General features: G+C 64.1%; 1 protein-coding gene across 1 annotated transcript; it reads right to left on the bottom strand.

Moving 5' to 3' along the window:
• Positions 1-190: 190 nt before the first annotated feature.
• On the bottom strand, positions 191-25,818 carry LOC144255468 (laminin subunit alpha-5-like). The gene is made up of 20 exons (XM_077800186.1): positions 25,445-25,818; positions 21,677-21,829; positions 13,717-13,834; positions 12,897-13,015; positions 12,620-12,790; positions 12,394-12,491; positions 8,651-8,766; positions 8,430-8,548; positions 7,109-7,199; positions 6,791-6,925; positions 6,607-6,666; positions 2,383-2,522; positions 2,160-2,298; positions 1,941-2,075; positions 1,730-1,864; positions 1,502-1,639; positions 1,013-1,065; positions 670-895; positions 518-570; positions 191-433 (listed from the first exon to the last, which is right to left on the bottom strand). Exons 1-20 carry the CDS (start codon positions 25,748-25,750, stop codon positions 191-193), a joined length of 2,748 nt encoding a protein of 915 aa, XP_077656312.1. The 5' UTR covers positions 25,751-25,818.

Raw genomic sequence — 25,818 nt, 5'->3', positions numbered from 1 at the left:
GGTCTTCACACCCTTGGCAACGAGCAACCAGGCCGAGAAGCCACCTAGGTGCTGCCTGGGGCTCCTGAAGCCAGGTTCCAGGTCCCTGGGTGGATTAACGCCTTCTAAGCTGCAGGTCGGGGCGTAGGCCACATGTGGGGGAAAGGGCTCCTCTTGGAGTCTGCCCCCAGCCCAGTCCTGGCCAGCAATGCTAGTCCAACATGGGGGCCTCACTGTATTCAGGCCCCAGCTGGGGTCCTTGACCCCTTTGCCCCTCCCTGGGCCTGAGTGTGAACGGAGAGAGGACAGGGATGTGGTCTGAGAGACCAATGATGGGCAGGCACTCACTGCGGCAGCCAAAGTAGTCGGCCTGATCCAGCCTGAAGAAGCCGTCCTTGCAGGCTGCACAGCTCTGGCCGCACACGTGGGGCTTGCAGGAGCACTGACCGCTGCCCTGGGGCCACGAGAGACAGTGGGACCAGGCTGGGGCAGGTGCCAACCACCTGCTGCACCCCCACACCTTGATCTTCAGACTTACCAGCTGGCACTCGACAACTCCACCCAGGGTGCCCCTGGGGTCACAGCTGCAGCCTGGGGAGGGCAGAGCGGGCCTGAGGGCCATGGGGACAGGAGGGCCCAGGCTCCACGCCCCATCCCCAGCCCCCCTTCCTCCCTCCAGGACAGACTCACGGGTGCAGCCCTCAGGGTTGGTGGGGCTCAGCCCCCAGAACCCAGGTTTGCAGCGGTCACAGCTGGGTCCCTCCACGTGAGCCCGGCACGTGCAGGCGGTCTGTGCCTGGGAGAAACCCACCCCGCAGATCAGAACAGGCCCACCCTCTTCCCACCCTCCGTCCTGGAGCCCTGACTGCGGTGGGGGCTGGGCCCCTCCCTTGACCTTGCCTAGGCCCACAGGCACCTGGAATGGGTGCAAAGGACCAGCAAGAGAGTGGGGAGCTATGGTCTCACTGGGTTTGGGACTTTCAGCCTGGCCTGGCCCCCCACCTTCTCCCAGCACGGGCAGACCTGGGCTCACCTCAGGAAGGGTGGGGTCAGCAGGGGCCAGGCCAGCAGGGTGACAGGAGCCAGCTAGGAAGAAAAAAACCAAGCCTGGTCAATGCTCAGTGTGTACACTGAGCCACAGGCCACCCAGGCCCGGCCAGGAGCCATGTCCTCACAGGAGCCATCAGGCCTGCCTCTGTGGCTACCAGGGGCGTGGAGACGTGGGCGGGGTCAGCAGGGAGGGTGCGTGCCCACCCACAGCATGTGCCTGTGAACACATGTAAGAGCCTCCACAGGACTTGGACACTGGAACTCACCTGCGACCCGTGAGGACGTGTGGGCGTGCACGTCAGAACACATGCACGGGCCACACGAAGCTCAAAGGAGTCGCCCACACAGCACAGACCTGGCCCTGTGCCCACACCCCCACTGTGCACGGGGCACCGCCACGGACACGGCACAGGGAGGTGCAGACGGTGACTGAGACACACATCCAGACGGGCCTCTGCCCACTGCCAGTTACCTTCGCAGGAGGGGAAGTTGTAGGCGCCAGCCACACACGTGTCACACCGCAGCCCAGTCACATGGGGCCGGCAGCTGCACTGCCCACTCCGGGGGTCGCAGGCTGTGTGCAGGGAGCCGTCGGGCGAGCAGTGGCAGGCTGTGGACCAGGGCAGGCATGGGCATGAGGAGGCCTGGCAGCGCCTGCCGCCCCGCCCTGCTCATTCCCCAGACACTCACGAGTGCAGGCGGGGAAGCCGTGGAAGCCGGGGCTGCACTCGGCTGCACTCCTGGCAGGTGGCGCCCATGTAGCCGGGGCGGCAGCGGCACAAACCACTCGCCCCACACTGCTGGTCCAGGGCCCCCCGGGGGTCACAGGTGCAAGCTGCAGGGGTACAGTGGGGTCAGGCCTTGGCACTATGCGGCAACCTGGCCCCTTCCTGCCCAGGCCCTCTGCTCACCATGGCAGTCGGGGTAACTGTGGTGGCCCAGTTGACAGCGGTCACAGTGAGGGCCATCAAACCCAGGCCGGCAAGGGCAGTGACCAGCCTCGTCGCAGCCTTCAGGCAAGGTCCCCACAGCGCTGCAGCCACACACTGCGGAGCAGGGTGTGTCACAGGGGAACCTGAGCTGGCCAGGTGTGCCCTGCCCTCCCCTGCCCCCTGGAGAGTGTCACTCACATTGGCACAGAGGGAAGTGGGAGTAGCCAGGGGCACAGCGATCACATCGGGCCCCCTCAAAACCCACACGGCACCTGCACTGGCCTGAGTCAGGGTCGCAGAAGCCATCGGCCACTCCAGGGGCTGGAGCACTGGCAGGCTGCAGGGAAGGGTGGCCATGAAAGGGCAGCCGGAGATGACCCACCCCTGCTCAGTGCTCAGCGAGGGACCCCCAGGGACTCACGCTGGCAGCCTGGGCCGTAGAACCCAGGGGCGCAGAGCTCACAGTGGGCTCCCTGGAAGTTGGCTTGCACACGCAGCGTCCCACCCGCGGGTCCTTCCGGCAGGCGTTGCCCTGGGTCCCTGCGGCACTGCAGTCACAGTCTAGAGGAGGCATGGTGCTCAGAGCCGGCCCCGGAGGGCCAGTCTCCACCAGAACCCGGAAACTCAAGGAGGGAACCCAGAACAGGGGAGCTGTGCGGGGATCAGGGCAAGTTCACGGCGCCACGCTGGCCTCGCGGCACAGAGCCAGGGCCACCTGGACCCAGAGCCCACAAAGACAGAACCGACCCACACGGAGGACGTGGGGCCTCGTTATGAACAACTCTGGGAAGCTGGGAGAAGGGCAAGAGCACCCTGCTCTGAGCCACCTTGATACCAGGGGCTGGGCTTCTTGTTCTTCCCACCACCAGAGACTGAGCCAGGGCACTCTGCCACTGAGCTGCACCCCTGGCCCTTTTTATTTCAAGAGAGGGTCTGGCTAAGCTGCTGAGGCTGGCCTAGAACTTGGTCCTCCTGCCTCGGCCTCCCTAAGTCGCTGGGATGACAGGCGTGGCCACCTGTCCAGTATGCATGCCATCTAGTGTTTGTTGCTGATAGAAATAAAGGCTTGAGGTGACCACTTGTCGGACCAGAATAGGAACCTGCAAACCCGCGGGGAGCAGGGCGCCCCAACACAGCAGCATCACAGAATCCAAAACCAAAACACGTTTTGTTAAGGGCATCGCTGTGCCAGGCGAGTCCCTTCCTTAGCTTAGGTGAACAGCAAGAGAGCCAGGGACTCGGGCAGGTGGGACACCCGACCAGGCGGGAAGGGGATGGGCTGACGCTGACACGGAGGAGGTGAGGACCGGATCAAGGCCAGCATCAGCCCTAGCAGGATGCAAGGCCATGGGACTGGCAGGGACAGAGAGGGTGGGTGCGTGATGAGAACACACAGCAGCCAGGAGATGAAGAAGCAGAAGCTCCCAGGAGCGGTGTGAAGTGGCAAATAAGCGGAGACTGTCAACTGTGAGGAGAGTTCTGCGAAGTCGGAACCACAGAGAGTCTGAGTTCACTATCAGAACGAACCAGCTCAAAGAGACCACCCGGGTCGGGCCAGTGGATTCACGTGAGCTTGGCCAGCCTGCCCAATCCGTGGAGCCAGCACCCAGCGGGGGCTCATCTCCACCAAGGTCCACAGAACAGCCCAGAGGGGCCGTATTCCAGGTGGCCACAGAGAACTCTCCAGTGCCAAGACATCATGAGCCTGATCTGACCATCATGCAGAAAACCAGGAGGAAGCCACAGCAAGAAGGGACAGGGGATCTCACCACCAGGAGTCACGGCCAGCACTTATGGACACGGCCCAGCAGACCCACCGAGCCAAGGCTGCAGACCAAGCTTCAGCCAGGGCCTCACCCAGCTCTACCAGTCCTGGCCGGATGGCTTGACGGCGGGCAGGGCGTCCCAGCCCACCGACAGGCGCTCTGCCAGCACAGCCACCAAAGCCAGGACCAGAGGCCATGCCTCACCTGTGTCACCCCAGCTACCTGGAAGGCTTAACAGGTCCAGTTGGAGGTCAGCCTGGCAACTCAGTGAGATTCTGTCTCAAAATTCACAGAGGTCTGGAGATGTGGCTCAGTGGTAGAGCACCCTGGGTCCAGCCCCCAGGGCCACAAAGCAAACAGACATACAAAACAGTAACAAGTCAAAAGACAGTAGACAGAAGGAACTCGATTTTAAAGTTAATTAAAAACGTAAGTTGGGCTGGGGATGTGGCTCAAGCGGTAGCGCTCTCGCCTGGCATGCGTGCGGCCCGGGTTCGATCCTCAGCACCACATACCAACAAAGATGTTGTGTCCGCCGAAAACTAAAAATAAATATTTTTTAAAAATCCTCTCTCTCTCTTCTGTCTCTCTTTAAAAAAAAAGTCAGTTATTTCCAGTTTTATTAGAAAGTGACCTTGGTTAGGTCTGATCAACAAAGCAAAGAAAGACAATAATAAGATTGAGAGGAAATTCTAAAACCACAACAAAATGCTATGCCTAACTTTTATGCCATAATTAAAATTCCAAATGAAATAAACAGTTTTCCAAGGAATTATAAGTGACCAAAAGATGTGAGACGAGGTAGAAAACTAAATTAATACATACAGTGACGGCAGGAAAATTAAAACCTGGACTAAGATCTCACTGGGAAGCAGGTGCCAGCACTAGGTAGTTTTATGGGTGATTTCTATCAAGTTTTCCATGTTTGTCTAGTTTTTTTTTAACATGTGGGTCTCACCATGTTGCCCAGCTTGGCCCTGAACTCCCGGGCTCAGGTGACCTTCTTTCCTGTCGCCCCTCCACAGAGCGGGAGCGACAGGTCAGTGCCGCTGTGCCCAGCTCCCCTCTCAATGGATGGACCACTCCTGTGGTTTTGAAAATGGATTTGCAGCATTGAAAGGCGTGGAGTGTTCCCAAGTGGTTCTCAAAACCAGAACCAGGCAGCACATGGGCAAAAGCAGAAGGTCTCATTGTGGGTGTAGGCAAGAAATGCACTCGGGGTCCACATCAGGAAAGACCCTGACGTAATCCACTGGACAATGGACACAAGAAAAGTGGGATGCTGGACACCACCGGCAGTTACTGAGCCTCGCCCGGGCCTGGTCGGAAGGAGGGCTTTTGACTGTTCCAGCAGGGGCCGGAGAGCCCAGTGCAGGGGCCGGAGAGCCCAGTGCAGGGGCCGGAGAGCCCAGTGCAGGGGCCTCGCCTGCTTTTGTAAATACAGTTTCATTGGAAGGCAGCCCAGCCCACTTGTCCCCAAAAGGTCTGTGGTTGGAAGCAACCCAGAGAAGCAGAGCTGGGCAACCTTCAGAGGCTGGTGGCCCTCCAAGTCCAAGACCTCGCTGCCGTTCAAAGTTGGTGGACCCCGGTTCACGCTATTGATGAGACTCTGAGCATTACCATATAAAAAAGAAAGCTATTGAGAACCCCAAGATAGGAGAGAGTATCTGGACTCGGGGAGCAGTTGCATCCCAAAGCAAGCAACTCAGAGACCAAGAGCAACATTGGCAGGTGCACCCAAAACGTGGGGATTCAGCACAACACTCAGAAGAGGCAGGTATCTGGGAGCAAAACACACGGGGCGGGAGGATCGGCAACATGCAGGGGGAGCCGTACCAACATGCCATAAAAACCAGGGCCCCGAGAAAGGCGAGGACTCAGGGGCGGCCGTGAACCTGACAAGTCAGAGAAACACAGCCAGGAGCCCAGGGCACACTGGCAGCCACACCTGTGACCCTGCTGCTGGGAGGCTGAGGCAGGAGGGGGCGAGATCCAGGAAGCCTGGCGACTCAACTGACCCTGTCTCAAGGTAAAGACACCTAAGGGGCTGAGGACGTGGCTCCGTCCCCAGGGCAGCAAAAAACAAGCCCCGAGACACCACAGGAGCAAACCTCAGACCCGCCCACCGCCAAACACCATGGCCTCACGTCTTGTCACCAGAGAAAAACTGGACCAGGACACGCCATCAACCAAGACTTCACCAACACCCAGGCAGGAAGGAAGCCCTGGGCTCAGGGGGGTGTTTTTGCAGTAGGGCTGCCAGGGGCACGGCGGGGCTCCAGCCAGCAGCCGTGCCCACAGCCAGCGCCACTAGTGGACAGCACATAGGCCTGCTGAGCTGGAGCACCCTCCCAGGACCGGACCCATCAAGACCTGGCGCTGAGTTCTGGGCGCCCGGATGCTCATCCACAGCTTTAAAACAGGAAAGGAGGGCTGGGGCTGGGGCTCAGTGGTAGAGCGCTTGCCTAGCGTTCGATCCCCAACACCATACAGACATAAACAAACAAACAAATAAAAATGAAATAAATGTAAAAAAAAAAACCAAAACAGGAAAGGTAAGAGCCCACGCTTTCCACAACTCGGGACTGGTGGAGGAAGCGCCCTCTGTCCACACGGCACAGACTGGGAAAGCAGGGTCTGTGGGTGGGAAACACCCAGCGCCCTGCACAAGGTCAAGGCCAAGGTCAGTGGTGGTCCCTCCAACTTTATCCAGTTTCTGCAGGTTTTCTGTTATTATTATTTCACATTATTTGCATAGAAAGAAATAAAGGAGAGGAGACATAAAAACCCGTCTTTCTTGCAGGGCCTAGGTGGAGGGAGTGCTGGCCCGTGGCCCCTTCCTGCCACTAAGAGGGGTCCTGAGGCCTTGGGACACTTACTCACGATCTGTCCAGCTGGTAGCACCTGCTCCCCTGTGTCACTGGGGGAGGCGGGCACGGCTGAGGGAAGAAGCACCAGGTGTCAGCCCCGGCTGGAGGAACCCTCTGGCCCCAGCAGCCCAGGGGCCCCACCCCGCCCCAGGGTCCTGCAGGCAGCCCTGCGGGATGGCCCTGGCCAGCTCACGGTAGCAGTGCGGGAAGTCTGTGAAGCCCTCGGCACAGGCGTCACACTGCTCCCCTGTGAAGTTGGGCCGGCAGTAGCAGCGGCCAGTCAGGTCCTCACAGGTCCCGTCAGTGAAGGCCGACTCGCAGTGGCAGCCTGGGAGGGGCAGGGCAAGGGGCGGGGATGGGCGGGTGAGGCCCAGCCCAGGCTCCAGGAGTCTCCCCCCAACCTGGCCACTGGGGTGGGAGCTGTGCACAGGCCTTCCCGGGAGTGAGGGCCCAGGGACACAGAGAGGAGACCCCTCCTGGGCAGAACCAGGGCCTGAGACACCCCACTCACGGCGGCAGACATGGGGCGAGTCCAGAGGGTGGTCCGGGGAGCGGTAAAAGCCGGGCAGGCAGCGTTCACAGTTGATGCCGGTGGTGTGGTGCTGGGGGTGCAGGGCTGCTGAGTCCAGGCCTGTCCACGCCCCTCCTCGGGCAGCCCCACCTCGGGGACCCCCACGGCCCTCCCCCTGCCCCACCTGTCCCCGCCCCACCTTGGGCAGCCCCACGGCCCTCCCCCCTGGCCCACCTGTCCCTGTCCCACCTTGGGGATCCCCACGGCCCTCCCCCTGCCCCACCTGTCCCTGTCCCACCTCGGGGAGCCCCAAAGCCCTCTCCCCTGCCCACCTGTCCCTGTCCCACCTCGGGGAGCCCCACAGCCCTCTCCCCAGCCCACCTGTCCCTGTCCCACCTCAGGGACCCCCACGGCCCTCTCCCCTGGCCACCTGTCCCTGTCCCACCTCGGGGACCCCCACGGCCCTCCCCCTGCCCCACCTGTCCCTGTCCCACCTCGGGGACCCCCACGGCCCTCCCCCCAGCCCACCTGTCCCCGCCCCACCTCGGGGAGCCCCACAGCCCTCTCCCCTGGGCCCACCTGTCATCCCAGCCCCACCTGGGGGACCCCCACGGCCCTCCCCCTGCCCCACCTGTCCCTGTCCCACCTCGGGGACCCCCACGGCCCTCTCCCCTGGCCCACCTGTCCCTGTCCCACCTCAGGGACCCCCACAGCCCTCTCCCCTGCCCACCTGTCCCTGTCCCACCTCGGGGAGCCCCACAGCCCTCCCCCTGCCCCACCTGTCCCTGTCCCACCTTGGGGACCCCCACGGCCCTCCCCCTGCCCCACCCTGTCCCTGTCCCACCTCGGGCAGCCCCACAGCCCTCTCCCCTGCCCACCTGTCCCCGTCCCACCTCGGGGACCCCCACGGCCCTCCCCCTGCCCCACCTGTCCCTGTCCCACCTTGGGGACCCCCACAGCCCTCTCCCCAGCCCACCTGTCCCTGTCCCACCTTGGGGACCCCCACGTCCCTCTCCCCAGCCCACCTGTCCCTGTCCCACCTCGGGCAGCCCCATGGCCCTCTCCCCTGCCCACCTGTCCCTGTCCCACCTCGGGGACCCCCACGTCCCTCTCCCCTGCCCACCTGTCCCCGCCCCACCTCAGGGACCCCCACGGCCCTCTCCCCTGCCCACCTGTCCCTGTCCCACCTCGGGGACCCCCACGGCCCTCTCCCCAGCCCACCTGTCCCTGTCCCACCTCGGGCAGCCCCATGGCCCTCCCCCCGGGCCACCTGTCCCCGCCCCACCTCCGGGACCCCCAACGGCCCTCTCCCCTGGCCCACCTGGCAGTCGATGCAGACACCCCCACCCTGGTACGCGTTGTCCTGGTTCTGGCTGGCATTGCGCCTGTCCACCTCAGGGTCATAATAGCAGTCATGGGCATGGCCGTGGCAGTTACAGGCTGGAGGAGAGGACCTGTGGTCAGCATGCCCCCAAGGTGATAGGCCCCAGGGACATGTCCCTTGGATCACAGTGTTGGTAGCGCGTGTGCATGGACACTCACACTGGCACTCGTTGGCGCTGTCAGAGGTGGCCGGCCTCCATGGCTGCTGGTTGAAGCCAGGGCAGCAGCGGTCACAGGAGCCCCCACATGTGTTGTGCTGGCATGCACACTGCAGCCTGCGGGGACAAGGGGCAGAAGGCTGGAGACACGGTGGCAGCTTCTCGGCCTCTACCCTGAGTGGCCTTTGTTTCCCCTCTGGCCACTGGTGGCTTGCTGTGTGGACAAGGGTCTCCTGCAAACTCTCATCCGGATGCCACCTGCCCTGGTGGCTCTGCAGTCACCCAACTCGGGGAAGGGGCACAGGGTGAGAGGAGACAGGGCAGGCATCTCCCAGTGGCAGCAGCTCTCTGAGGCCTCTGTGGAGGGTGAACACTGGGAAGGGGTATGTTGGCAGGTGGACGGGGCCTAGAGTCCTGGCCCAGCCCAAGCCCAGGGCTCCGTGAGCCAGCTCCCAGGGGAAAGGACAGGTCTGCTGCCCAGGCTTAGATCACACTTAGCAGGCAGCTTAACCAGACACCCCCATGTGTCCAGGAAGGACCTCCCGGGGCAAGAGGCCAAGAACTGCTTCCTCTTGCAGCTGGGGGTGGACACCGGGTCGGAAGGCTGGAATCCTGCCTGCTGTCCTGGTGGGCAGGGGGACAGCTGGTCAGAGATGAGGACTGAGATTGGAACCATTTCCTGCTCGGAGTGAAGGTCCATGCCACATGCCGGCCCCAGCTCCCACCTCCAGCCACTCGGCCAAGAGGCGCAGGGGCCTCAGCCCATCCCGACTCTGCTCCGAGGCCGCACGATTCCTGGGGAGGACCCAGAAGCCCATCTTTGCAGATCTGAGACCCAGAACCTCAAACCACCCATCTAGCTCTAGTCCCATCCATCACGGGGTCCACAGAGCATCCCCCTCGGAGTCCAGAAACGTCTGGGAAGACCACCTCCTCAATGGCGGAGGAACTAAGATAAACTGCCCATCAGCACAAGTAATCAACAAGCAGCCCCAAGGTCCCAGAGGCAGGAGTCATCCATCCAAGGCAGCCCCGCACCAAGAGGGGACCCTCATGTGCTAAGCTGTGCCAGGCGGCAGCACCCCAGGGTCTGGTGAAAGCCCTGGCAGAGCCGCCGAGGGCTCTCCTTGATCCAGGCAAATGACGTGCCATCCTGGCAGGTGACTTCCTGCCAGAGACACTGAGAGCACCCAGGCAACAGGCTGCGGTGGCACCCAGAACAGACCAGACCCCAAGAGCCTTCTCAGGGTGGCAGCTGGTAGGAGCAAAGGGATCAGAGGCAGAAGGACGCAGGGCAGGGCGAGGGGCGGGGCTTGGGGCAGATGCTTGCGAGGCCCTTGGGTTCCACCCAGCACTGCAGGGGGAAGAGGCAGAACTTCCAGAAAGGGAGAGAGGCGAGGCCAGGCAGGCCAGAGACAGCTGAGCAGAGGTGAGGTGTCATGGAGGGGGCACCGAGGACATCTGGGAGGCAGAGGCGGCACTCAGAGTGCTGAGGCGGAGGGAACGGAGACCCTCCTGTCCGGGTCCAGCAGAGATCCAGAAGGGGCAGAAGGCGGAGCCGTCAGAGAGCCAGGCTGTGACGGTGACAGAAACCGCTGACTGGCGAAGGTGCACCCTCCAGGCGCAGAGGCCCAGCTGACAGAGTAGGCCTGGTCCTGACTCAGGTCACTGACTGGCAGGACGGAGGGCAGCAGAGCCCACAGAAACATCTCAGGGTAGAAAGCCACCCGGAGACCCCAACTTGAGTGACATCGGGAGATGCCCAGACGGTGACAGGGTCCCTCCTCTGTGTGAGATCCACTCACCAACCCCAAATTCCCCACCACACTGTCACTCAAGAGTGAGGACAAACGGCCATTTTCAGGCAAGTGACAGGCGGTCACCAAGTAGAAGCACTTAGGACGCACCTGAGGAAGGGCGAGTCCCAGGAGGCCGAGGGCAGGCAGGGACCACAGAGAAGAGAGAACGGGGCAGCAGAGGGCAGGAATAAGGCGCAGCTGAAGGGAGTGGTCTCTGAGCCGCCCTCTGGGGCCGAGCGGCCTGTGAGAAGTGCAGGCTGCCGATGACCAGCAGAGCCCCCAACAGAGACCACTCACGGGCTCCAGCCAGGCGGACAGGGGCCCCGAGACGGTGGGACGCAGGTGGCTGTGAGGTGAGGGCCAAGACGGGAGGGGGCGGAGGAGGGTGCAGGCGTGGAGGGAGGGGCAAGGCCAGCTGGGGTAAGGGGCTGTGTTCCCTGCAGGAGAGGACGAGGTGGGAGCTATTGGGGCCACTGCTGAGTGATGGCTGTGGAGAGGGGGTTCTGCCAGGGCTGGGGTTCTGGGACAGAGGCCCACGTTGGGCTGAGCTCAGGGCTGGCCGAGCAGGTGGGTCAGGGCCACGCAGTGCCTCTCCAGGTCCCAGCAGGTGAGGGCAGGCCCCAGCTCCTGGGGCGCCAGGCCCTCTATCCTCCTCCACTCCCAGCTGTCAGGAGCCCCGAAGCTGCACTGGAAGGGACCTGCTCCCAGACTGTCCCCAGGGTGTCCCCAGGGCGTCCTCAGGGCCCACAGCATCAGGAAAGCAGCCTGCCTGAGCCCTCGGTCTGGGGTGACCGTGCTCCTTCTGCAGACCTCTAGAAGGGCTCAGCGATGGCCACAGTGTGGGGTGGACGTCCCTCCTGCCTGGGCTTCACCTGCCTCCCCACAGGCTGGCGGAGTGGACCCAGCAATAGGACCCAGGTGAGGGCTATGGGGAGGTCCTGCGTCTGAGCACAAGCAGGGGCCAAAGGACTTGGAGGCCGTGCAGAGGTCAGGGTGAGCCTGCCTGCACCCTGCTGGGCTGCCCCGTGTTGGGTGGGGACAGGGGTGCCCGTCCAGGCTCCACGACGGCCCTATCTAGCCCCAGCCTGGCCACGCCACCCTGCCTTCCCCTCAGGCCCTCTCGCCCGTGGGGAGTGCCGTGCCAGTGCGACACGAGCTGCCTCCGGGTGCCAGCAGCTCGACACACAGGTGAGCCTGTGCCAGGAGAGCCTCCGGGTGCCAGCAGCTCGACACACAGCTGCTGCCCGAGCGCACCCAAGGCAGGAAGGAAGGAACTGACGTGGCCCGGCTGCCCCAGCCCAGTGCCAGGCTCCACTTGGCCATTTGGGCCACCAGGGATCTGCTCTCAGGTACCAATCTGCTGGCAGCTGGCGAAGATGCAGGCGCTGGCCCTGCCAAATGGCTGGCTCTGAGGGTGTCCCAGAAACTCGTCTGTGCCCGGGCGGAGGCCAAGGCCAGTCAGAGCTTGAAGGGCTCCCAAGAAGTGGACCCTCCAAGGCAGGAGGCCAGAGCCTCAGCTGTCCTCAGCGGCATGACCGCAAGGCACATCAGATGGCACAGGGGTGCTAGCCGCTCCCCACGCTGGGCCTTGGCCCCCCGCCCTTGGTTGAGGTGAACTTCAGGAGTGGGGGTGGCAGAAAGTGTGTCTGGAAGAACTGGGGAGCTGGGGGGAGGGGCGGAGCTGGGGTGGCCCTCCCAAAGTCAGCGGAGGAACCTCTGGGGACACAGGTGTGCAGCCCAAGTCCAGGAGGAGAGCCTGCCCCTGCCCAGGAGAGCAACCAGAGAGGCCCACACGGCTCGGCCCCTCCACCTCTGTGTGCAGAAGGGGGCACCAGGGCCCGGAGCAGCAGGCTGCAGAGCCCATGGGGAGCGGGGGTGGCAGTGGAACCCAGGCCCCTCCCCAGGCGGGCAGGGGCGGATGAGGACGGCAGGGAGCAGGCCTCACCTGAAAGGGTCTGCGGGGTCTTTGGCGTCACAGACGTCCGCGTGGCCGTGGCAGACGCAGCGGCCTCCGATGCTGATGTCCTTGATGCTGTAGTAATACTGCACAGGGTCCGTGAGCGTGGGGCCAGCCACCGTGGGGCCAGCCATCCCGTCCCCAGGGCAGGGCCCCAGCACACCCACCCCTCCCGCAGGGCCAGCCTGGTGCTGGGGCCAGGGCACATGCTTACCCGGCGGGTGACGGTAGGGTCCCGCAGCGCCTTGCCCATGAGGTGGCCCAGCAGGGTGTTGGTGCGCAGGAAGCGCAGCCGGATATTGGTGGCTTTGGTGAAATCCCGCAGCAGTGGGGAGTAGGAGAAGTTCCTGGCTCCCGGGCGCCCGTTGACCAGGGACACCACAATCTGCAGCAAGCATGGGCTGAGAGTCACGTGGTGGCCACAAGCCCCTGACACCACCAGCCGACCCGTGAGGCCCAAGGGGCCTGGGGCGGCCGCCCCTGCAGCCCACCTCGCCGTTCTCCAGGGGCACTATGCGCGAATACTCTGTGGTACAGATGACATGGTCGTCCTGCGCGATGCGCTCCAGCGTCCGAGGCCCGAAGCGCTCCAGGCAATCCCTCTTGGAGGCTGCGGTTAAGGAGCCAGAAGTGAGGGCAGGAGCCGCCAAACACCCGCAGACCCTGGCCCCAGAGGCACACCCCTACTTCTCTGAGGTGGGGCGCTCTTCCCGGATGGGCACCTGCCCACGCTCCACCGGCCAGCAGGATTTATTAAAGAGAGAACTCTGGCTGATAAGGCAACGCTGGCCCTGCCCGTGAAGCTGGACATCCACAGGCCCCACTAGTCCACTCCTGGGTGCCCATCCCTCTCCCTGGAGCATGCTGGAGAACACTGCCCCTTGGGATGCCACCCAGCCCCTTTCTGAAGACTGCACCCTACTACCCTGGCCCGGCTCACAGGCCAAGGAGTTTGGAGGACATGTGACCAGGCCTGTCCAACCACAGCGTTCTTGCCAACATGACTGGTCAGGGTGGCACATGGCCAGGACAGCCAGTGACTCCAGTGTTCTCCTGACACAGGCAGCCAAGCTGGCAGGAAGTACGCCCAGAGCCGCCAGGGCCACTTTGTCACCAGAGAGCTGTCTGAGCATAAGGCCAGTCCAGAGGAGCCAAGAGGTGCCCCGGAGCCTCCTGGCGCCAACACCCTGCCCCAGCCGCTCTACCTGCCTCGGGTGGCTGGGTTGACACCACAGCCCTCGGACTCGGAGGCAGCATGGCATGGCAGCCCACCCCAGGGTCCCCCAGGCCCCACAGCTCAGGGACACTCACAGGCGAAGAACTGCCACGGCTGGTAGGAGTGGCCAAAGTCCGTGGACCGCTCCAGCACCCAGAGGTCTGGCCGCGGGGAGTTGGCGAACTTGATGAGCACGTAGGCCACATGGAAAACCTGCAGGAGGGACAGCGTGGGTGCTGGGCGCCACCGCAGGTGACAGCCCCTCACCACTCAGGGGCTGTGGGCTTGCCGGGGGAGTAGAGGGACCCAGTGGGAGGGCCTGCGTGGCCACAGGGGTGAACAGATGGGAACCGGCCCCTTCTGAAGGGCTCCCCTCCTAATCCTGGGGTGGCCCAGGGCTCAGCAGCCCCCTCCCCAGCCCTCACCCTCCGTCTTCCAGGAGCTTGGGGGCTGTGGACAAGGCACCCTGGGGGAGCAGCCTGCCTTCAGGGGGGCTGGCCAAGGTAGAGAGAGAAGCACACCAAGGTCCCCCAAAGCCCGATATCTAGCCAGGATATCGGCTGGACAGTGCCCCAACACCCAAATGAGACTGGCACATTGACAGCAGCCTGCCTCCCGGACAGAGCCCCTGTCCTAGCCCTACCTGACCACCCCCAGCACTAACCTGACCACCCCCAGCACTAACCTGACCACCCCCGGCCGTATCCTGACCACCCCCAGCCGTATCCTGACCACCCCCAGCCGTACCCTGACCACCCCCGGCCGTATCCTGACCACCCCAGCTGTACCCTGACCACCCTCAGCACCTACCCCTCTACTCTCTGACCAGCCCATGGAGGCCCAGGGCAGAGGGGGCCATGGAGCAAGTTGGGGCCCAACTGTACCATTTGGGGGCCCCCTTAGGGACATAGGAAAAGAACCCCCAGAGCTGAGCTGAGCAGAACAGGGGAGACCTCCCCAGCCAGGAACTGGGGGCTATGGCTTCTCTGTGGCCCTGGGCACATCAGGGTAGATCCCAGCCAAGCACAAGGGGAGCTGCCTCTCCAGAGGCACCCGCACCCGCAGGCCCTGCCCAGGGAGCCCGTCTCTCCCTGCTCTCCCAGTGTTGGGAGGAGGGTGCCCAGAGCCTCGCTGCTGGTCTTCCTGGCCAGGGCACAGCATCCCAGGGCGTCCCAATGTCCATGCACACACCCAGCATCTGGCAAGTCCTGGCCCCAGGCCCCAGCCCCAGCTGGCCCAGCCCTCACAAGACCTCTGGGCCTCAGGGAAGCCCGCCAGGGCTGCAGCTGACCTATCCACCTTCTCCCTCCAGGGCCAGCCTGGGAACTGGAGCAGGCGGGGAAGGCCACTGTCCAGGCCGCGCTCTGCTCGGGGTGTCTGAGTGCCACGGAGACCCAGCAGTATGGGGCAGTGCCCCCGGGCACCCCCTTCTCACTGCAGTGGGTAACCTGATGGGCTGCTGTTGACCCTGGACAGGGCAGGGTGGGGGACCAGTCACCCCTCAGGCAGCATGGCTCAGGTGGGGCAAGGCCCCAGGACCCCAGGAGTGGTGCTGGGTGCCGCCCTTGCCCCGAGGCCCAGTGTGGCAGGCACAGCAGGTGGGAGCCAGGGGCAGCCTCCTGGAGGGGGTGGGGGCACAGGCCTGTCCACCCCTGCAAGCTCTGAGGTCATCTTCCCCTTCCCTGAGAGGAGACAGCCCGCCCAGCTGGGGAAGGGAGACCCCACGCCCAGACGCACACCTTAGCCTCAGTGCCCTTGGGCCCACCCTACATGCATTCCCTGGTGTCTGAGAAGACTTTGGGGGGGGGGGCGGGGAGGGGTCTGCAGGGAGAGGGGAGGAGTGGACACTGGTGCGGGCGTTTCAGAAACAGACAGAGGCTGCTCCCAGGGAGCCACAGCCCAGCCCCAGTAACAGCCCCAGGGGAGCAGTCCGCCCCCACCTCTCCCTGAGCAGCGCCCCAGGCTGCACCCTTGCGGGCCACTCGTCCCGTCCTGGTCAGCTGGCCCTGCATTTTTCCAAGCTGAGAGCACTTTCACAAATATTGACTCCAAGACGCTGATGGGCAGGGTGAGGGGGGCACGGAAACTTCTGCCCCCATGCTGGGACGCACTGAAGATCTCGGCCTGCAATCTGTCCGCCCACCCACGGCTGTCAGATAGGGCGCCGACAGCTGTCCTGCTTCCCGGCTGGCGGAAGGCAGGAAAGGCTGTGCCTAAGTGCTGCCCGTCTGTCCCCATCCTGGTCCCTGCTCCCAGGGCCGTGGCAGCACCCTGGCTGTGACCTGGGAGGAGCACAGACCCCTGGCCTCCCTGGATGCAGCCCCCCCCCAGCCTGCTCCACTCAGCGGCCAGCGCCAGTTGACCTTTCCGCTGCTACAGAGTTCTGGGCAGAAGGAAAAAAATGTCTTTTAAAGCAAAAGCCAAACAAAAGCCGCCGGTTATTTTTAAAAATCTGGCTATTTTGGGGCAGGCACATCTCCAGGGCAGCAGCCAGCAGCCTGTCACTAGGCCCCCTGCCCCACCCCCAGCCTGACCTCAGAGGGTCCAGGCCCCCTGAGGAGGGCTTCTGTCCTGGTGACCCCCACCTGACAAGGCCAGTGAGAGCACAGGGTCAGAGCCGGGGTAGGAGTCCAGGGCAGGCTCCAGGGCTGTGTGGCCTGGGGAAGGCACTGCCCCTCTCTGGGCACAGGGCAGTGGGAAGAGGTTCCGAGAGGAGGGATCAGGGTGAGGTGTCTTCGTGACGGTGTGAAGGTTCAAGTGCTCAGAGGGAGGTGACACCATCCCTGGTGGGTGAGCAGCAGCCAGCTGGCAGGGATGTGTGGCCAGCCTGGGTCTCTCCACAGGCCCCGGGGATGTGGGTTGGTGGGAGGGCCAGTAGCCTCCAGGGCTCAGCCACATGTCACCAACAGGTAGGTTACGGCTGGGACCTCTGGGGAAGGGGACGGGGCTCCCTCTGCTTCCACAGTCTAAGTTTGCCTGGCCCCGGGGGCTGGGGACCAAGGCAGGGCACAGGTGCTGGCTACAGCACACATCCCAGCGGAGGGCTGGTCCACCCCCACGGTGTGACTCCGCAGGCCGCCGGTGACTCAGCCTCAGGAAGAAGGCCCCATGCGGATTCCCAGGTCCCAAGCAGGGTCCCAAGCAGGGTCCCAAGCTGGGCTGTTGGAGGCAGGAAGCCTGTCCTCTCCCAACTAACGCCCTGACCACTGCCCTCAGATGGAACTCCAGGACACCCTGACCTCCACAGGTCCCCGTCGCCCTGGCCACTCCCCTCAGATTGAACTCCAGGGCACCCTGACCTCCAGGTCCCCGTCGCCCTGGCCACTCCCCTCAGATTGAACTCTAGGACACCCTGACCTCCAGGTCCCCAGCCCTGACCTCCAGGGTCCCCGTCGCCCTGGCCACTCCCCTCAGATTGAACTCTAGGACACCCTGACCCCCACAGGTCTCCAGCCCTGACCTCCAGGGTCCCCGTCGCCCTGGCCACTCCCCTCAGATTGAACTCTAGGACACCCTGACCCCCACAGGTCTCCAGCCCTGACCTCCAGGGTCCCCATCGCCCTGGCCACTCCCCTCAGATTGAACTCCAGGGCACCCTGACCTCCAGGTCCCCATCGCCCTGGTCACTGCCCTCAGATTGAACTCCAGGGCACCCTGACCCCCACAGGTCCCCATTGGCTCCAGATCCTGCGGTGGCCTTGGAGTCTGCCTGGTCCAGCCTCCAGCCCGTGCCTTCTCTCCCCATGGCTGCCCGCCCTCAGCAGAGACTGCTGAAAACCTGGAAGGAATGTGGACAGGCCAGGCAGGCAGGCCAGCGGTCCACTCAGGTCCCCAACTGGGCGAAGAAGCACAGCCATCGCAGGGAGCGCAGAACAGGCCTCAGCTGAACCCACCCGAGAGAGAGTGGAGCGAAACAGCAGGGTGCGCCCAGCCAGCCCACTGCCACGCAAGAAAAGCCCACTGAGGGCAGGCGCAGGCCAGGAGCCCACCCTACGGGGGTCCAAAGCAGGTGGGCAGACTGTCGAGGAACTGGCAGGGCTGCAAGGGCCTGCTGGAGTTTGGATCTGGAAGGTTGCCCAAGGCTCAGGTGGTGAAGACCCCGGCTGCCAGCCGGCTCTCCGGAGGTGGGGGACCTCTTGGGGTAACCGTCTGCGACAGCCTCCTCTACCATGTGCTCCTGCTGGGAAGCTCTGTGCTGCCGTGGGCCCAAGCCACGGGCCAAGCCATGAGCCCACATAAACTTTCCATCCTTTCCATTTGGTCATTTTGGGTATTTAGTCACAGGGACAGAAGTCAAGTGACACGGCTTGGCAGGGACAGGGAAACCTGGGGATCCCAGCCAGGCAAATGGCCCCTGTGGCCCCTGCACCTCAACAGAACTGGACTGGGGTGGACCAGTGACCCACCAACCAGCCAGAGAAGGTCCCTGCCCTCCTCCTGTGGCCCAGCCAGGTCAGGCCAGATGGTCAGCCCAGGGCCACAGGAAGTGCAGTCTACCCCCAGGGGACCCCGCGGCTGAAACCAAACAGTTTAGTCTGTGCTGAGCCGCGGTGACACCGGCACCCTGGGCTTGTTTAAAAATGTAGACGACAGGAAGCCCTGGGAGCCTCCAGGGTGTGCAGAGCCTGCGTCCAGCAGGGCGCCCTTGGGCAGGGTGGCTGGACAGGGGTGGCTGTTTGGGATTGTGACATGGGGACAGCTGCAGGGGATGGCTGCTTGGGGCTACCAAGGTCACTGAAGTAGCAGCAGGAGGCACAGGCTGGGGAGAAAGGCCACAAGAGCCCCTTGGGCCAGGTCTTCCTTTGGGTGATAGGGGGAGGGAGGGGACAGGAAGGGGCAGGAACCCTCCTGAGGGAAGAGGCAGAGGGAGGGGCAGCTGCCTCAGGGTAGCCAGGGACCCCCACAGGAACCCAGGAGCCAGGGTCAGCCCAGCCGCGCACTGTCCATGCTGCCACACTCTGAAACTGAAGTCCAGTCAGCTTCGTTTCTTGTCACCTCCCGACAACTGATGGTCTTAGGGCACTGGCCACGTGGCCAAGCACCCGGCTGAGGGACATGCCAGTGGCTCTACCTTGTAACCACCAGGCCTTCAGCCCTGGGACCAGGAGCCCAAGTCACCCACCCTGAAGGTGGGAGGTCGGGCTGGGCTAAGGGCAGCCCCCACCGAGCCCCGGGTTGTCACTCCCTGGCTTGTGGAAGACAGCCCGGGAGGAGGGGTCCAGGGACCAGCCACTGCCAAGCCCAAGGTCTCCCTCGACAACAGCCTGGGACCTTAACACGTCACACTAGTGCTGTGCCTCCGTCCCCAGGTACCTAGGGAGGACACTCACGCCATGGTCAGGAGCTTCGCCAGAGCTGTGCCCCGCGGCGACCCTGTTTGGTTGGGGCACAACTGACCCCTCCCGTCCCTGCCTCCTCCTCCTGCCAGCAGGTCCCACCTTGGGGGCAAAGCCTCCCTGGCATTTCCAGCCTCCGCCAGCACCCTGGCCTCACATCCAACCGCCCCACCCTCACCCCAAGGGCTAGCCCTCAAGCCCCTCTGCTGCTGACCCCTACCTGCCACCTAGCCCCCAGCCTGTTCTGCAGCTGTGGCTGGGACAGGGCTGGGACAGGGCTGGGACCAGCCTGCTATTCCCCTGAGCCACCTGCAGGCAGCAGGGTCAAAGCCAGGGCCACCCTGCCAGGAAGGGGCCCAAGTACTTTCCACTGCTTATCTGACCCAACCTGAGCAAAGGGAAGGGCTGCCGGGGAGAGTCCCTGCTGGCCTGGTCACCCAGGGGGGTGTCTGAAGAGGGAGGAGCACAGGCCAGAGCGGCCCAGCTCACCTCTGCCCACTCTGCAGGAACTGGGCCTACTGGGCTGCCGTGTGGGTGGGGGACAAGGACCTGGGACCCTGTGGCAGAGCCCAGAGATGGACACTCAAGCCAGGACCCTTTGCCTCTTGGCCCGAGCCCTGACAGGAGCTTTCCACTGCCTGGACTCAGGGCTACCTGAGGATCTGGGCCAGGCATCTGACCACTCAGCCCTAGAAGCTTCCAGAAGAACAAGGAGATGCACAAGAACCCCCACTGAGCCCCAGGCAGGTCAGGCTGCGTCTCAGGAAACGGCTCCTGAGTCACCAGGCACCATCGGGCAGCCTCTTCCTGGGGCTACTCCCCTGCAAAGAGTCACCAGGCCCAGGCCCTCCAGGAGTCCTGTCCAGAGACACAGGCTGTTCCCAGACAGAGGCCACAGGGACTGCCCCACTCCCCCGAGGGAGAGCCCTTGGCCCCGCCCACAGGGGTGTGAGACAGAAGTGTCCAGGCCGGTGAGATGCAGGAAGTCGGCCTGTGCCAGTGCCAGCCGCCTCCGCCCCTTCCCAGGGCATCCGCTCCAATCCCAGAACAAAGGCAGCGGCCGAGCCCAGCTTCCTGACGCAGCCCCGGCCCCAGCCCAGGGCCAGCGGCATCTCCAAGGATGGGCCCAACCCCATGGTGCCGAACCCCAGGAAGAACTTCCCCCAGCAATGGAACTGGAATTGGGTCCACAGCACCCCCAACCTCAGAAACGGCTGGGACAAGGCAGGGCTCCAGGCCCCCACTAAGACTGGTAGCCCCTGGGCCAGCCAAGACAGAGGCCTTGGTGGACACATCTAGCCAGAGAGAGAAGGGTGGACAGGAGACGGCTGGATGGGGGAGGAGGGGGGAGGGAGAAGGGGGGTGGCCTCTTCCTGAACCCTTCCCTACACCCTACACTTGGCGAAACCGAGGCCCAGAGAGGAAGATGTCCATGCAGTGGACCCTCTCCCTGCCAGGAGGACTCTGAAGGCAGATCTCTAGGTGCCACTCACACCAGAGAGGCCACCCTCAGTGCTCCCACCTGGTCCACCCAGGTTGCCATGGAGACCAGGCCCTCTCCCCTCCCCCAGCCCAGGCGGGCTGGTCCCTGGGAGGAAGGAAGACCCCTGGGCCCCATCGGGTGAGAGTTCACACACTGAACTGCCCGACCCTGTGCCAGAGACTAGGGTGCCCCAGGGTCCTACTGGGGCTGCCGAAGCCTCCCTAGGTGACAGGGAGACCAGATAGTGAAAACCAGTGAGATGACTGATGGTCAGGACCCTGATGGCCAGCCCCTCCCCACCTTGGCAGCAGGGACAGAACAGCAAAACCAGGTCCCTCTGGCAATCCCAAGCCACCTACTGGGAGTCCAGCGTACTTGCCCTGCTGGGCTGGGTCCGTGCGCTGCCAGAAGCGGGCAGCGGGTACCTGCCCTGGGGCTTGTCCTTTCAGCAGCCTGCAGGAGTCTGCATGCAGGAGACTTGTCACCTCCCAACACCCTTAGGTTGTGGTGGGGACAGACTCAGAAAAGAGCAAGACCCACTGGGTCACACCGCAGGACGGCAGCAAAGCAGGCCAGGACACAGGCTCTGGGCATGCAGGGTAGGTCTGGCGGGCTGCGGCACCACCTCCTCACTCCTACGCCCAGGGAAGAACAGTACTGCTGGCCCATGTCACAGGCCAGGACCCCAGGGCTAGGGGAGGACACAATGTGCGTCTGACTCAGCCAGGGAGCCTCTCAAGGTCCCAGGCCCTGTCCCCCTTATGGGGCTGACTCATCTCCAAGGAGCACCAGGCCCCACCCACCTGCCTGCATGGGGCCTGGGGCCCAGGATGGATGGGAACTAGAGGCCTGTGTGCTCCCACCTACCCTCAGGCCACCAGGCCAGGGCACAGGTATTCCAGGAATGTCCACCTCAGCCAGGCCTCTGGCATTTCTGCAGCCCCTCCCACGGCGGCCAGGAATTCCTCAGAGTAAACACCAGGGTGCCCAGAGCACCAGGAGACCAGGCCCGGCTGCCCGCCCCCTGCCACACACCTCCCCCACTGGCTCTTCCTTCCCTGTGTCCAGGGACATGAGAAAACAAAGGTGCGCTGCTGCCTTCACAGGTGCTGGCCTTCCCCCGTAGGCCTGTCTGGGCCTGGCCACCAGCCTGGGACCACTTCCCCACGGTCAGTGCCCAGGGAAGCCTGCGGCAGAGGAGCAGGGTGGGAGCTGCACAGGCCCAGAGGGACCTACCTGGCCCAGGTCCAGGGTGACGTTGACCTCGTTGTACTCCAGGCCGCGGGACAGCGGCGGGCTCTGCCACCAGCGCTCGGTGCCGTCAATGGCATTGCTCACAGGATGTGCCTTGTTGCTCTGGGCAGCTGTGCAGATGTCACAGTACTGGCCCTACAGGGAGAGGAGGGTCAGACGGCCAGGAGAGGGTCCGGGGGTCCCATCACAGCAGCGCCACCCCCAACCTCCAGACCTGTCCCCAGGGCCAGGGAGTGCGGCCCCTTTCTGGTTCAAGGCTGCGGTTCACATGAGATGGTCACAGGAAGACCAGGGGCAGGGCAGGGCTGGGGGGAGGCGAGGCTGGGGCTGAGGAGGCAGCACCACAGAAGGCCTCCAGGGACGGCTGCAGGCAGGTGGCCTGCCCACTGCCAGAGGGCCTGGGCAGGGTCAGTGGGGGAAGAGCCACAGAGAGTCCACCTGTCGGGGAGGGCTCTGGTGGCCAGGAGGGTGGGAGAGAGGCGCTCACTCCACCAACCTGTCCCCCACACCCCTGCCCAACCCTCACACGGAGCCCTCTGGACTAGGGTCCTCCTCCAGACAGGAGCAGGCTCAGAGGGCAGGTGTGGGCGCCACGGCAGGTGAAGCCTGGGCCTCCAGCTTGGGACAGGGCCAAGTAAGTCATGGCGACCACACCATGGAGCCTCAGTGTCCCCATCTGCAGAGTGGGGAGGCCGCTGCACCTGCCTCTGGCTGAACAGGATTAACAGATCACATTCAGGGCTGGCAACTGTTCCTGTCATGGTCTAACCACCTGCTGGGGGACGAGGAGGAAGCTCCACTAGGAGCCTGTCCTGCTGTCCCTGGTGGGGGAGGGGCAGGGCCCTGGCTGCAGGCCAGTGGAACCCACCCCCACAAGGAAACCAGACCTGCTGTCCCTCTGCACACAAAGGCAGCCCTGGAGACTGACACTGACTGAGGCCCAGCCTGGGAAACTGGGTGGCTGTCCTTCCAGGCTCCAGGCTGGGGCTGAGGGAGGTGGGCAGACTAACCCTGCTGGGGACGGGCCTGCACTCCGGACCACCCAGGTGCTGACCCACACCCTGCCAGGCTTCACTGCTTTACTCCACCCTGCGGCTCCTCTGGCTAGTCCCCACTGGAGGGCTTACTTCCCTTGAGGCCCAGAGTTCTGGACCTCACTCCTTGCCACGGCCCAGTCCACCACCCAGAGCGGCCACACGGAGGAGCTAGGGCAGTGGGGGGCTGCATGAGCCACACCACCAAGCTTAAATGGTGACCCCAAACTGGAGCCCAGGGCTCCCTGGCCTGCTGAGCCAGGGCTGAACAAAGGGCCCAGGGCCTCCCTGGGAACACCATGCAGCCGAGCTGGCTGACCCAGGGAGGCTGGGCCCAGGGTCAAAGGTTAGGGTCGTCCCGGAGCCCAGGAAGCACATGCTCAGCCCTGCCAGCAGCAGAGGTGGTCTGGAGGGCCGGGGAGAGATGGCCCTGGTGCCACTCAGCAGCAGTCCACAGCAGGAGCTCCAGGTAGCCAGGGCCCCCCTGATGGCCTCTTTGTTGGGTTGGCTCACAGTGGACAGAGCTGGGAAAGAGGCTCCCTCAGCCCTCTGCCAAAGCAGAGGGTCCTGCTGGGAACAGAGCTCGGAAACAGCAAGGCACTGATCAGGACTTCCCCTTCCAGTGAGTCACCTTTAGTCTGGCCCCAGGCCAGCCTGGACTCCTGGGATGCCTACCTGAGAGAGAGAAGGTGGAAGTCCCTGCTGCCCACTCATTGCCTTGTCCAGAGGCCCAGCAGGATGCACCCAGGCTCTCAGGTGAAATGCCCCAAGCCTCCGTATGTCCCATCTCCTCCACCATCCCTGCCACCAGGGAACTGCCACTCCACACTGGGGCAGGCTCTGCTCATGGGATGGAAGAGCAGCTGTGGCTTCCTGTCCTCCACACCTGCCCACCTGCCTAGAGCACCCAGCCAGGGGCTGTGGGCAAGGCCCCATCACTGACCCATCCGAGGCAGGGAATCTGAGGCCTTTGAGCTCAGAAAAGAAGGTATCCGGGTCATAGTGGTCCTGTCAGCCACGTGACCTTGGAGCAGGGTCACTCATGGCCCAGTGTTGCAGACTCCTCTGCGTGCCATGCATGGGTGAGGCACAGCCCATGCCATCACAGAAAGCCAGACCCAGGTTTGTTGAGTGGTCACTGTGCGCCTGTCTTCCAGGCTCTAGGCCAGGCTCCCAGCCTCAGGCAAGGTGTGCCGTCACCCACCAACTAGGAACTGAATCTTGGAGGAAACACAGCTAAGGAGAGGCGGAGGAGGGGCCTTGACCCCAGAGGACTAGGCCTAAGCACTAGGCAGAGGTGATAGCAGCCATGGGGGGACATATACAAGCAGTGGTCCCCAGCCAGGCAGCACTGCTGGCAGTAGGGCAGTGGTCTGGGATCTGGAAGTGACTGGGCCCTCCCTGGTACAGTGGCAGACTCCCAGCTGAGCAGAGGAGAGGCCTGGGGAGCTCGGCCAGGCCCCTGGGGCAGGTCCCGAGGGACCGCAGGCTCTCTATCTTGAGACCCCGCCCCTGATGTCAACCAGATGCAGTATGGGAACCCAGGCAGGAGGCTTACTGTGGCTCTCTGCAGCTGACCCAGTCTGGCTTTGGGGCTTCAGGCAGGTGACTACACCCTTCCAGGCCTCAGTTTCCCCACCTGAAGGGTGGACTCCACCCTCCAACCCCGAGAGCTGTGCTGGGCTTGAAGAGAATGCATGTGGGCCCAGGGGCACAGGGGCACAGGGGGCTGGCCACCTCTCGGAGCCTTCCTCCCCAAGGGTGGGACCCCTGGTCATCCGACTGCCTACTTTCCAGCCCTCTTCCCCTCAGCTAATCCACTCCCAGCTACTCTCCCCTTCCCAGCCTCTCCTCCCAGAAGGGTGGACCAAGGTCCCTGGAAGAGGCTAAGGTTGCACCTGGAATTTGACTCAGGGTGGGCTCTCAAAGAGTTCCTGGAGCAGACTTTGCCTGTCCCCTAGGCTGACCCGGCCCCAACCTAAATCCAGAAGACCTGTGCGACCCTACAGTCCTGGCTGGGGTCCAACCACAGGGCCAGAAACTGAACCCACCAAAGGCTCCCACCTGGGGAAACCTCCAGAGCTCTTCAGGGATTCACCCACCGCCTGCTGGGCAGCAAGGTTCTGAGCACTGCCCACAGGTGTTCCACTCCCAGTGATGTCCCACCCAGGTCCCCTGCCCACCGCGGGGAGGCTTCAACCCTAGGATGATGGCAATGAGGGCCCCAACACTTGAGCAGGGCCCCTGGCCCCTCCCGCCTTCACCCTGTCCCCATCCGGAGGCCAGCAGGTTCCAGCCTGTCCCGGGGGAAGGCGGAGCCGCCCGCCCCCTCCCCACAGGCAGCCAGCGCCGAGGCCAAGTCCCGCCCTCGCCGGGATCCCGGACTTAGGGCTGCCAGGGACTAGGCACCAGCACCCTCCCTCCCGGCTCACCGCCACCGAACTGAACGTCCCCGCAGTCCCCAAGTTCACAGGGACACTTCATTGGTCCTTCCGGAGGGACGCGGTTTCCCGTCCGAGCCTGAGTGGCCGGGTTGGGGTCTCTCTCGGTCCCCCGAGATGCTAAGCCAGGGAGTCGGCGGGAGAGTCGGTACCTGGACTCTTCCCCGCCCATGGCGCTCCCCAAGGAGTCGGGCTGAGTTCCGGATCCAAGCCCGGTGCGCCCAGGTCCCGAAAGCCTCGGGACGGTGTCCCCTACTCCCCGGCCCCGCGCTCACTTGGATGGTCTGGTTGGGGTCCCCGCCGGCCACGGGGCCCCCCACGAGCTTGCAGTAGAGATCCTCGGTGGGGCGCGGGGGGCCGCGCGCCGGGGCCTCCTCGCCGCAGGTCGCGGACGCGGAGATTCGGGCGCCCTCGGCCAGGTTGAAGTAGGGCGGGTGCAGGCTGAAGTCGCCGTCCTCTGGGGCCCGTGCCCGCGCCGCGCCCAGCAGCACCAATCCGGCCAGCAGCAGTGGCGCGGGACCCCGGGGGCCGCCTGCGCCCAGTGCGCTCCGGGTGCGGAGCCGTGCGTCCCGCGGAGCCATCTTCCGGCTCCGGACAGTGCCTCGGTGCTCCAGGGACAGCGCACCCGGCGGGAGCCCGGCGGGTCTGA

The sequence above is a fragment of the Urocitellus parryii genome, chromosome 6, assembly GCF_045843805.1.
Source record: "Urocitellus parryii isolate mUroPar1 chromosome 6, mUroPar1.hap1, whole genome shotgun sequence".
Taxonomy (NCBI): domain Eukaryota; kingdom Metazoa; phylum Chordata; class Mammalia; order Rodentia; family Sciuridae; genus Urocitellus; species Urocitellus parryii.
The sequence above is the reverse complement of the archived record's forward strand: the minus strand, read 5'-3'. Positions and strand labels throughout refer to the sequence as shown.